This window comes from Manacus candei, unplaced genomic scaffold, assembly GCF_025592945.1.
Source record: "Manacus candei isolate 608988 ecotype Guabito, Panama unplaced genomic scaffold, ASM2559294v1 h1tg000008l, whole genome shotgun sequence".
NCBI classification, from domain to species: Eukaryota; Metazoa; Chordata; class Aves; order Passeriformes; family Pipridae; genus Manacus; species Manacus candei.
Window position 1 is genome coordinate 15,003,377 of NW_026138056.1, and position 13,103 is coordinate 15,016,479.

General features: G+C 37.5%; 1 protein-coding gene across 4 annotated transcripts in view; it reads left to right on the forward strand.

Annotated features, from left to right (window-relative positions):
- The window catches only part of ASXL3 (ASXL transcriptional regulator 3), a 129,807-nt gene that overhangs the window by 102,550 nt on the left and 14,154 nt on the right, over positions 1 to 13,103 (forward strand). For all 4 annotated transcript variants that reach the window (XM_051769645.1, XM_051769627.1, XM_051769637.1 and 1 more), the window contains 2 exons: positions 7,761 to 7,857; positions 8,331 to 8,436. In XM_051769645.1, the coding sequence (XP_051625605.1) occupies positions 7,761 to 7,857; positions 8,331 to 8,436 (203 nt within the window). The remainder of the gene's footprint in view (positions 1 to 7,760; positions 7,858 to 8,330; positions 8,437 to 13,103) is intronic.

Sequence of the window (13,103 nt, forward strand, 5' to 3'; positions counted from 1 at the left end):
ACACCTTCATGAGGTTCATCAGATGGTCTCTGTTGTCCTCGTTCCCTCATTTCAGATGATACAGATTGAGTCAATACACGAACAAAGACCCTTAAGAGCTGTTTTTCTCACTGCAAAGTGGATGCCAGTCAGCTCAATAGTCTTCTAGGCCCCATTGACTGCATCAACTAGATCTCTACTGATGGTCATAGGGAATTAGAAACCTGGGTCACACCTAGATATTTACATTACTTATTTTAATGTTAAGCAGAATGCCAGACAGGAATACCACAACCCTCCATTACTATCTAAGTTACATTTTTAGAGAGCTGTAGCACCTAGGCCAGTATGCCTTTGATGCTAACACAAATAGCAAATTTGCTTAATAGCAAATATTCATCTTTGTCATCAAACAATAGTTGTAAAGTGGGAGTTTGGGTATTGTTTTCATTATGATTGCTAGCAGTCACCCCTTCTATTCACTTTCTCAAAGAATCCCAGAAGCACTGATGGCCTGAAGTGGCCTAAAACCACTGATCACAGGTAGCAAGCACCCAGTTTTGGTGCTGTACACAGATATTTGATAGTATCACCTGGGGACTTGCTTGTGAATTGGTGTTGTGTTCTAAGCCTGGCTGACAACAAAGCCCTACACAGCTGCTCACTCTCTTCACCACAATGGGATGAGGGAGAGAAGTGGAAGAGTAAACATGAGAAAACTCATGGATTGATATAAAGACAACTTAATTGGTAAAGCAAAAGCTACACACCAGCAAAGTAAGCCCAGGAATTTATTCACCGTTTCTCATGGGCAGGCAGGTAATCAGCCATCCCCAGGAAAGCCAGGCTTCATCGTGCATAGTGGTGACTTGGGAAGACAAACATTATCATGCCAAACATCACCCCCTTCTTCCTTTTCCCCCCAGCTTTATATGCTGTGCATGACACCACTTGGTATGGAATATCCCTTTCATCAGCTGGGGGCCAGCTGTCCCAGCTGTATCCCCTCCCAGCTCCTTGTGCATCCCCAGCCTGCTTGTTGGTAGGGTAGGATGAGGAGCAGAAAAAGCCTTGACACTGTACAAGCCCTGCTCAGCAATAACAAGAGCATACCTGTGTTATCAGCACTGTTCTGGTTACAGATCCAAAGCATAGCCCCATACCAGCTATTATGGAGAAAATTAGCTGTAGCCCAGACAAAACCAGCACAAATGGGCTAACCTTCACCTCCTGTTTTCCATTACATATAGTGTTTCAGAAGCCTTGAAAAAGTCTTGGGCCAAAGGTCAGTGTTTCCTAATAAGGTAGTTAATAGCTACAAACAGTTATTGCTTACAACTGTATTTGGGTGCCTAAAGTAATCTGAGTAAGTATACTGACTATTTTAAAAAGTAGGAACCTTGAAAGAGAAGGCAGTTCCCTCCTGTTACAGCATGAACACCTGGCTTGGTGTTAAGCACTTTGAGATCTGTTTTTTTGTTCACAAAGACACTGTGGCATGAAGGAATAATTAATGCATCAGACTTCATGATCACGAGTAGGAAGTGGTGAAAATTTATAGGATCAACAAACACAAATTTGGACATGGTTGGTGTAACAAATTTAATGGGTGTGTATGAAAAGCACAAATATCAGTCAGCAAAGTGTGTGTTCCAAAGTAATCACAGGGTTTACAGTAGTCAGTATTTAGGGAACATCCAATTGGTAAAAGGTCATGCATATAGAGGCATGCATTTTGTTTTGCAACTGTTCCAGAGCTTACTATCACTTCTTATTAGATCTGATAGCAGTTTTTAATCCTTCATGGATTTTGTGGATCAGGATAGCATCTGGTACACTACAAACTTATCTATTGATGTTCTCTGTGGATTTAGGTTGTAAGTGGGTGTTTCATGCTGACTAGCTTAAGTAGCAAATATAGAGGCCCTAATTAGGAGTCTGATCTTCTTTGTGCTTTCTTTACTGTTAGTGGAAAAAGTAGCTCTTCTAGAGTGATGATGCAGAGTACCTAAATTAAATGTTTATTTCTGTCTACTTGGATTCAAACAGTTCTACTTCTTGGAGAGAGTTCTTCTTAGTATTGGAGGGTTTTAGGGGAAAACATAGATACTGGTCTTCCCTGTCACCTGTGAACTTTTGCTCTATCGTCAAGAGTAATATGAGCCAGGCCTGGCGTGTTGTCTGTCTAGCTCTCAAAATGTTTGCTTTTGGAAAGTCAGTCACTAAGGTTGCATCTTCAGATGCTACATTTGCACTGTACATGGATCACAGGTCAGTTTGATTCTGGTGCCCAGTACTGCGGAATCGCATTTGTTACAAATTCATGTTACAAATGGCAGTGGTGTCTCTCCATTCACATAAATAAAATGTCATTTTTCCTGTGTGTGATATAGACACTGCTGAATTTTTCATTTTTAATAGTTTGGAAGCTTTAATGCAAAAGCAGCAAAATGTATTTTCTCAAATCTTCCCTTTTTTTGCAAATAATTTATTTTACATACCTTTGGGAAAGTATGTGAATTATAGGATTGTTCTTCACCCAAGATAAAATATAGCGTTAGTAGCAGTTTGTGGAAAGTGTATAAAAAATGAGTGGAACTGTACACTTCATTTAGATGAATCTTCACTTCTCTTGCCTTTTTTTTTTTTAATTTTTGCTTTGGTTTTGTTTTGTATTTTCATTGTAAGGCTGAGAGAATTGGGATTGTTGGACCTGTAAGAAAGATGGGGACAAACCTTTTAGCCTGTTGCTATAGACCAAGGGGTAATGGAAAGGAAGAAGGGTCAATTTAGATTAGATATAAGAAAGAGTCTTTTTTATGAAGAAGGTGTTAAAACACTGGAAAGGGTTGCCCATAGGGATGACCCCATCCCTGGAAACTTTGAAGGTCAGTTTGGATGAGGCTCTCAGACACCTGATTGTAAATGTGGCCCTGTGATAGTTAAATATGTCCCTACTCATTGCATCAGGATTGAACTAGATGACCTTTAAAAGGTCCCTTCCAACTCAAACTATGCTATGATTCTAGTCAAATTGGCATGATGTTCACACATAAACTTTCATGTAGGAAATATACTACGCAGGAACTGCCTACAGGGGATCATTAGAAGTCTAATAAATACATTGGGAGAATTTTGAATCGTTTGAAAGAGAGAAATAATAGCTTTGCTAATTCCTTGTCTTTTAAGATTCTAGCCAAGATCAGATAGCCTACCAGTACACATCTGTGCAGTACTTGCTGTATCCCTATAAAACTACCAGTATGTGTCTTCAGGTTGAGCTATAAGAATAATCCCTGCCTTATTTTCAGAAGAGACTTTTCAGTGAAACTTGGAGGAGAATAATGGAAGTAGTTTTTCTGGAAAGGTTACTCGGTTCCTTTTGATAAGAATGTTTGACATTTGCTCCGTGATGCAAACAGATGCTGGAGTTTAGCAGATATGTTTTGGAATTGGGTATTTTTTTGTTTGCTTTCAATAAAAAGAAGAACTTTTAAAAGCTATTGTGAATTCTGCATAGAAGTACTAATTAGAAAACGTAATTCTAGCATTGTGCTTAATCAGAGAAAAAAGAAACGTAAAGCTCAACAGAATAAAACATAAACTTTCCAAGAAATTTTTGTTGTTCCAGGTCATTAATACACTTTCTCTGTTGGACAGCAGTTTTTAAATACCATAAAAATTAACAGTGTATTTAAGAACTGCTTTATTGGCATGTTTCTTCAAATTCTAATTTAGAGCTAGTGGTTAATTGTGCTATTTCTGTCATCAGAGCTTAGAGAAGTGAACACACCCCTGGGCTTCAAAATTTTCAATTTCCACTTTAACTTTTTGACTTTAGGTGAAAATGCATTCTCCAGGTGAGGAAAAAAAAAGAAGGTTTCAATAGAGGTTGTTAGCTAATATTGTAGAAGGATGACCTCGTAGTCCTTCCAAGTTTAACAGAGCATAAAAACATCAGCCTGGTGTCGCGTGACTAGAGTATTGAGAAGAGGGATGAAATATCCTTGTTAGTTTTGTAGTTTCTGATAGAGTCTTTAAACACAACAGATGTAAAATTGCTTGGGTTTTGTCTGTTCAAACTTGTTCAGATTGGTTTTCCCTGTGTAGAAATCTTTAAATGAATCAAAAATAGCCAAAGGACTGAACTTCTTGTTAGTTTAGTTTGGGTTGTTTCCCTCCTTTGGTAGTGGATCTGCTTTCTGCTTAGTGCTTTTTTCTTCTTATAACATTTGGAAAATTTCTGTTTCATTCACTTAATCTCTTTGGCTATTATGAGTTCCTTTATGATTTTTGTCCTTGTCCTTTTCTCTTTGAGCTTTAATTGATTGAGTAAATTCTTCCTGCTCCATTCCCAGCAAACATTTTCTTTGATCTCAAATTTCTGAGCAAGTTTGGCGAAGTCACTGGGGCTGGACAATTCTTTATTTCCATCATTTTTTCCATTGGTATCTATATGTGCACCAAATCTAGATAATGATGACTAGTTTCATGCATCCCTCCATAGCGTTTAAGCCTGAAATGATTCTTTCATGTCATGTTAAAATAGATCATTGAAAGCTTCTCCTCTAATTAGTGTGTTTCTACCTTCTTTATCATTAGATGCTCTTATGTCTAGATTTCGGTTGTTCCAGCTACATAAATCTTCCATAGGTTATGTGGTCCCATAAACACAGGTCTCAAAAAGGTCTTCCTCTGCCGGTTCATCAGAGGCAATGTCTATGATGAAGTCAAGCAGTGACTTTTTGTTGAGTTTGTTGTTCTTACATTTCTTAACCTAAGCATCCTTAGCATCGTCTTTTCAGTCTTGTAACATAGTTCCCCAGTACTTGTAAGCTGCTGCAGTCAATATCTATAAGTGGTCAGTGCAGTGTGCATCCATCTTCTGACACAGTTCACAAATGTACTGTTGTTCCATTGTTAGTTGACCTCTAGTATTTTTCCTTCTTAGGTAACCCACTTCAGTCTTCTAATTCTCCCTTTTTGCTATTCTTGAGGGAGCTTTTTTTCCCGCCTTTTTTTATTTCACAGGTACTTCCTACTTGGCATTTTTTTCTGGTCCACAAGAACTAATGAGCTTTGTCCATGAACTTGCTAACATTTGCCTTCTGCTCTGAAGTTCCAGCCTGTGCTTTTATCTCAGGTGATCTAGTTCACATTTGAATTTGTTTGAACCTCTTTCTAGCATTTACCTTGAGGTTCACCGTTTGTTTTCCAAACTTCTTAAGAAATTTGCACACAGACACCTGGAACTTTTCTTCCCAAGTATATTAGCCAGCAAAAATGAAAGGTGGACTACTCTTCCTGCAAAGCTTGCTTTTCTCATGTTACAACAGGGTTACAATGAAGATAATACTGTTCTTCTTGTATTCACATGTTAATATAACTTGGCAATCTTCATAATGCTCTTGACTTACACATCCTGGTGAAATAGCTCAGTCAGACTTGGCTGCAGTTTCATATGATGTTCAATGCACTCTGATATTGGATTGCTGCTGAAAAGTGGCTTTCTGTTTCCACCTCTCGTGGTACATTCAAACTTTCTATGAGATCTAATGGTCATATGACCTTAGGATAAGTTGGATCATCTTTCTCATTTAACAGAAAATCATTGTATACTATTTATTACTTTCTTATTACATTTATTGATCTGGCTAGTGATATGGCTACACTATTTGCCATCAGCTGAACCATAGCATTTCAGAGCATTTCAGAAGGTCCATGCCTTGCAGAGATAGCCTGCCGTTAAATGTGGTTAAATATGATAATAAAAGAATTTCATGTCTGTATGACTCTTCTGCAAGACACAGATAGGCTTAGAGACAAAATCTTTAATTTACTGAAGGTTGGAGTATAACCTATGTTGACAAGGGGGTGTTTCTATTTCATGTCCTTTTGTATTGAATCTGAAGGTAGCTTGAACACCTTTCTTTGAGGACCAAAGAATTGTTTATTTAGTAATTTGTGATTCTTTTCTTTGTAACTTCTCATCTGACATTTTTAGGAAATTGTGTAAGTGCTGGTTTTGATCATCTACTGGTTTGCTTGTTCAAGTGCAAGAGGCACACTGGCATTTAAAAATCTCACTTTAGTATATTAATTCTGGAATTTAATATTTCTGGCAAAGTTGATTTGTGCACAAAGAAGATAATGTGTCATGCCATTATGATTTATACAATACATAAATGTTCCTTCTGGCCTTTCTCACCTCACTGGTTTTATTTTCTTGCTGCTTCTGCTGCATGTTTCCCTGTTTCTTTCCAGTTTTTCTCTAGTTTGAGCATTAGTCATAGCCTACTTGTGATTAATATGCATGTGTTCCACAACCCACATCATGAGAAGTGTAGAAATGTTTTATATCCACCCCACTTAAATGCAAATTCTATGATGTGTTGGCAAAACAATGCCATATAGCAGGAAATCACCAGCAGCAGTGCTGTAGGTTCATATCCTGCTCAGGGACCCTAGTACCATACACATACTGTTTTCCTGCTGTAATCAAATTCCTTTAGCACTGTCAGCTTTTTAGAGTCCATGCTTTTCACTATTTCTCTGTTTACTACTTCACATATTTCTGGTTTACTCTTCTGAGATAATTGTGGGACGGGATGTCAACTAGGCAGTAAGTAAAAACTATTCTCAAATAAGGGCCTGTGTTATCAGTGAAGTATAGAGCTCAGCAAGGGAGCTACAGCAAAATATCATGTAATGTTTCTGACACGTCTGCATCTTTCTGGCTCCTGTGTGAAACAAGCACTGAGAATTAGGGGATATTACTTAGCTAAACCATCTGTTAATATGCTGGAAAATGTGCTGGTTTTTACTGCTAGATTACAAATACTGATGTCAAACATTTATCTCTTAGTTACCTTGACAGATGTAAAATAGTGAGAGTGTTTGTTCTAGTAACATTACTTCTTCTGCCATTTTCTCTTTCTCTTTTTTATTTGCTAGTTTGTTTTTATTGTTCATTTATTATGCTAGAGGTGATACCTACTGCTAATTTGTTTTATATAATTACTTTTTCCAGTTATTAGAATTCCTTCAGTAACCAAATATATCCGCAGAAACCTGAAAATAATGCATTAATTTTTTTGGTAGAAGAAAACACAATAGTTGGATTGCTTTTAAAAGTTACTGTAGAAAATACTGTGATTAATGCTTTTAATGTTGTCTTACCATTGAATGTTTGACAGATGTAGAAAATAAAAATAATTATAACGTTCTTCCACAGTTTTCACTTTTGATGCGTATAAAATTTTCTGTATAGCTCTTTTCAGTTTCAGTGCTGAGTTTATATCAGTTCTGGTGCTAAGGATACCTGTCATCCATTCTTTGGCCACTCCAGCTTATTAGTGAGGATGAATGTTAGGTTTATTTAGAAACAGCAAAGTTAGTCTTCATTGCATTTAATAAGTTTGTTTTGTACCATGTTACAGACAGATGCACAAGTATATAACAATCTTGATTTTTGATTGTGTACGATGCCTCTAGACATAGGCTCAAGACAGAGGTCTGTTATTAAAACATATCAATCAGTTGTAAATTGAGTTATCATCAGTAACACTTAATGACTGAAGAGAGTGAGTTGATGCTGGATTAGTTCACTTCCATTTACAGTGGTGACTATAATGAAAATGGCGTTTTAGTAGTAGTCATTTTCTTTGTTATTCCCACTCCCTATCCCTCCCCATTTCCCCTAATTGAAACTCTGTTTTGATGTAATCTTAGCTGATGCTATTTCTGACAATATCTTCTGCTACCATCGGCTTATTTTCTAGATGGGAAGTGATGGAGTTTTGCGCCTCAGTAGTTCTGCTCTAAATAATGAATTCTTTGCATATGCAGCACAAGGGTGGAAACAGCGATTGGCAGAAGGTAACTATTTGCTTTTTCTCAGGTTTACCGAAGGTTAATTGTTTTTATGAAGAATGTATCTTTTTTCTACATTTGAGAAATACTTTTCGAATGGAAAGTGTAATACACCAGTAATTCAGCAAAAGAAAAATGGCTGATTCCATTTTGAATTTAGAGTACATTTTTACAGCTTGCTGTAGCAGCTCATTTTGACAGTTTAAAAAAACCCCAAGCATTTTTATCACTGTCAGCCTTGGAAACATAAACCCATGCAACTAAATCCCACAAATGTACTTTTGAACTACTGATGTTATATGGTAAATTAAATCTTTCTGTGTCATGCTCACTTTTGTTTTTCATTATTTTCATTTGACATTGTTGGATGACTGTAAGAGAAATCACTGTATGTCATCTTTGTATCTGTAATCTATCATGACCCATATTAAGCTAATCCTTGACAACTTTTATTCAATATGTTAGTATTTGTTTTTTAGGAGAATTTACACCAGAAATGCAGTTGCGCATCAGACAAGAGATTGAAAAGGAAAAGAAAACAGAACCTTGGAAAGAAAAATTCTTTGAACGGTTTTATGGTGAAAAGTAAGTATTGAAGCAAATAAAATGATTTTTTTTTATTTCTTTAGGAGGAAATGAAAACATAATTCTATGCTTCACATAACACGGTCATATGCAGTAAAACTCAATAAAGCAGTTATCAAGGGCAGTCATTCCCCAGTATAAGAAGTTGTGGGTAGAATTATAGTTCTATGTCTACACTTGCATTACAATTGCGTTTTTAAAGAGTCATACTCATCCATAAAAATTCATTCCAAAGAGAACTTAAGACACAAGACCCAAGCATGTGAGAATTTTTTAATTATCTTTTAAAATGCAGCATTAAGGCTATTCTTCCCTCCTGCGAAATATAAATACAGCTTCCACAGAGGAGAAGATGATATTTCTGTAACATGTTTTTATTTTATTTTTTCTTAGCTAGTTGCAAAGTTTCTAAAATCAAATAGTGTTTTTTATTTTTTCACTGAGATGACCCATTGACTGGAGAAGAATATATGACATAGAAGAAAGATTGTGTAGAGATAAATGAAAGTGACTTTGACTAATATAATTTTAGAAGTTAGATGCAAAGAATAAATAAATATTTAACTGACTAAAATTAATTATAGTATCACTCCAGGTGCAAAACTGGGGTGAGTCAGCAAAATTTCATTGATGAAGATACAGAGATGGCATTCTGCAGCAGCTGAAGATTCAGTTCTTATATTTGGCAGTTTTAAAAAAAAATTTAAGGAGATTCACTTCTTCCTAAAATTCAAGAATTTTCCTTTTAAAAACTGTTTGGAAAGTTAATTCATCAATACTTAGAATTACATATCTGTTTTTAAAAATATTAAGAATTTTATTAGAAATTATAAACTACTTACTTAAAGGGATTTTTTTTTATAATTAATTTTCAAGTGTGTTTTAATTATATCACGGAACCACAGCATGGATGAGGTTGGGAGAGACCACAGTGGGTCATCTGGTCCAACCTCTCTGCTCAAGCAGCGTCATCCTAGAGTTCATTGAACAGGATTGCATCCAGATAGTTCTTGTGTATCTCCAGTGAGGGAGACTCCACAACCTCTCTGGGCAATCTGTTCCAGTGCTCGGTAACCCACACAGGAAAGAAGTTCTTTCTCATATTCAGGTGGAACTTCCTGTACATCAGTTTCTGCCCATTGCCTCTTGTCCTGCTGCTTGGCATCAGTGAGAAGAACTTGGCTCCATCCTCTTGTCACCATCCCTTCAGATACTTTTAGACATTGATGCAGTCCAGGCTGAACAGGCCCAGCTCCGTCAGCCTTTCCTCATAAGAGAGATACTCCAGTCCCTCAGTCACTTTTGTTACCCTTCACTGGAACTGCTCCACGAGCTTGATGTCTTTCTTGTACTGAGAACTGGACACAGTTCTCCAGATGTCGTCTCACTAGGGCTGAGCAGAAGGGCAGGATCACCTCTCTTGACTTGCAGGCAATGCTCTTCCGAATGCACCCCGGGATACATTGGCCTTCTTGGCCATGAGGACACACTGCTGGCTCATGGACAGCTTGCTGTCCACCAGGACCTACAGATCCTTCTCCACAGAACTGGTTTCCAGCAGATTGGCCCCCAGCCTGTACACCAATACAGGTGTATTTTCCTTTGCTGAATTTCAGGAGGTTCCTCTCTGCCCATCTCTCTAACCTGTCAAAGACTGCAGGGACTCCAGTGTGTCTGCCACTCCTCACAGCTTTGTGTCATCAGTGAACTTGCTGAGGAGGCATCTACCCCTTCATCTAAGTCACTGATGAATAAGTTAAACAATACTGGGCCCAGTACTGAACCTTGGGGGACACTGCTAGTGACAGGCCTCCAAATGCACCCTGTGCCACTCATTACAACAAGTGATTAACTTAAAGATTAAACGATTAACTAAAATGTTTCTGCAGTAAAAATGCTAGTTCTCACAATCCACTGCCTTGGATCACTGGGAAATGTAGTGAAAACAAGGCAAAAAATGGACAGATCCATTTTAATATTTTATTTTGCACATCCTTGCTAGGTGCTTCCCCTCACTGTGAATACTATTTCTACACCACTTTACATGTAATGGAAATTCTAGAGTCTTAATGTGGCGGACTTCCTTACTGTAAAGTGCTTAATTTCTTCTAAACAGCTTTGAGACCTCAGGTTAGTCCAGTTGTTGATCTCTTTAGTATCAAAAAATATTAATTAGGTTTTCAGATAAGGAACATAACAGCCTTTCATTCTGCTTGTCAAGAGAAGAGTTAGTTACCAACCTTTCATTGAGGAAAGGGCTATGTAAGGTATTGGCATAGGGCTTTCCACAAGAAGTTTGTTACCATCAGCATAGGAGCACCTCAGTCTCGCTGAAGCTTGTTCCTCAGTCACAAATGACTGTCACATGCACGGAGAAGAATGCTCAGAATTCTGCAGAGCCAGCAGTCCTGCCGTGCTGGCTGAATGCTGGACACTATAATGGTTGGCAGATAATTACTCAGTCTGTGGTCATACATGTCCTTTGGGTTGATAGGTTTCTGACATCAACATTGTTATGCAAAATGTCATATTGCACATAATTTACATTTTGACTGAAAGTATTGAATCTGGTCCTGCCTGCCCTTTTCCCTGCTTGTTTCACTTGCATTCTTCTGCCTGGATGTTATGTAGGCAGATCTGCTTTACTGGTTTAAGTACTTTTTCTCATTGTTTATTGACTGAATGGTAGCTTTTGCTGAAGTTTCCACCTTGTTTAAGTTCATGGGGTGTCCTGTGCAGGGCCAGGTGTTGGACTCAGTGATCCTTGTGGATCCCTTCCAACTCAGGATATCCTACAATTCTATAATTCCCTCACCTTTTTTTGCTTTCTTTTTAAACTAGCTTTCAGTATGCCTGGGCTTTGTCCCTCTTCGGCTCTGTTGATTTGACTGAACTAGCAGTATTTGTAAGCTTCCTGACCTATTTCTCACATGCACTGTCTGCAAAATTAATCTCTCTTACAGACTAACTTGCTCAGTTTACAATCAGTGTATTTTTGCTCTGACCTTAGAGTTAATTTGATCTTCCAATGTTCCATAAGTAAATTCAGTTTTCACCTTATCCTTACAGAAGGGCCATTAATAGATGTAGAATCTTTGTAAACATTCTTATACACTCCATAGTTCATGGCATTCACAGACTTTAGAGTGCCTGTTCCCTTGTAGCATTGCTTCTCGTGTTTGCTCTTATCTTTACCTTGGCAGTTTATCATGGTTCTGTCAGTTGTAGTTCACTTCCATCCATTTTTGTTCTCTTTCTACTTCCTCATGTTCGTTCATTTTTCCTCTCTCTGACTTTCTTCAAAATACAAAAACTTCATTCTGCAGTCATTTATCTAAGATCAGCTGATGCATGTGCCAGAAATCCACAGTCTTCTTGTTTGTTGCCTCAAGACTGCAAGGGTTATATTCTGTTGTCTCAATACGATATTTCTTTCCTCATTTTTGAGAGTTATATTTCAGGATAGTACTACCAGCTCACTGAATCAAAGCTTTAATTTGAGGTAGACGTTCTCTAAATTTTGTTGCTGATTTAATCCTTCCCTTTTTTTTTTTTCTGTTTTGTTGTGTTTTGAGGGTTTTCTCTCCAATACTGCTTATCACAGCATTAGAATATCAGCATCCATATATCTTTGAGTAGGTGTCTGGGGTTTTTTTATTAGATGACTGAGTGCCCTCACTCTATCAGTTGAATCCTGTCCTTAGCACTTCCACTGAGGGCTGCTTACTGCTGTCCTCACATTTTTGCGGTGACTTGCAAACTTTAGGTGTCTTTTTCTCTAAGGAAGAAGGCAGATCAGCTGTTTATTTTGCAATTTGAGATTGCCTTAAACATGCTGATCTTGAGACTTCTTCTTTAGAAAGCCTTTTTCTTCACTACAGTGTCTTCTTCAACATAGTAGTATTTCCAATACTGAAAAAAACTATTAAGATTCAGTACATCTTCTGATGGCCTTAATCCTGCTTTATCTTATTATTGTTACAATTCTTTATCTTCAGTATGTTACTAGAATGTGTGTTTTTGTGTAGTGTCCCTGTGACAGTCGCATTCACCTTTATCCTGTCCTTCATTCCTTTGCTGATTTTCAATCCCTAAAGATAACTATCAGGCAATATCTTTTCACGATATAAGCCAGCTAGAGAAAATAGACTACTGATTCAGTTTTTAGTAATGCAGTGGATTCATTTTCCCTTCTCATTTTCCTGAGATAACTTTTGCCTTCTTAACACAAGGAGTTTTAGGAGAAGGTACTCACCTAAACCTAGATAAACTTAACTTTACTCACCTAAACTTATAACCTTAACTTAGACTATATAGGGAACCTATAGGCTATAGAGAAGAAAGACACATCTTCTGAAATACATTCAATATGGGAAAGGTGAATTTACTTCTCTGAATTTCTCTCTAGAGGATCATTCCTCAGCATACTCATGGCATAGGAAGACTGTTCATGTTAAGTGACTAGTAACAGGCAATACTAATAATTACTCTGATAGTGCTTTTGGGATGCCAATTCCAGGCTGAGTTTGAGGATTTTGTGTTTACAGCTGTCACTGTAATACATCTGTTCAGTATTTTTAAAATGCGCAACTGGAGATTTTGGGATTTCACCTGTTTATTCTGTACTTTCATATGCACAGGCCTTTGTGATCTCTCTATCCTCTAGC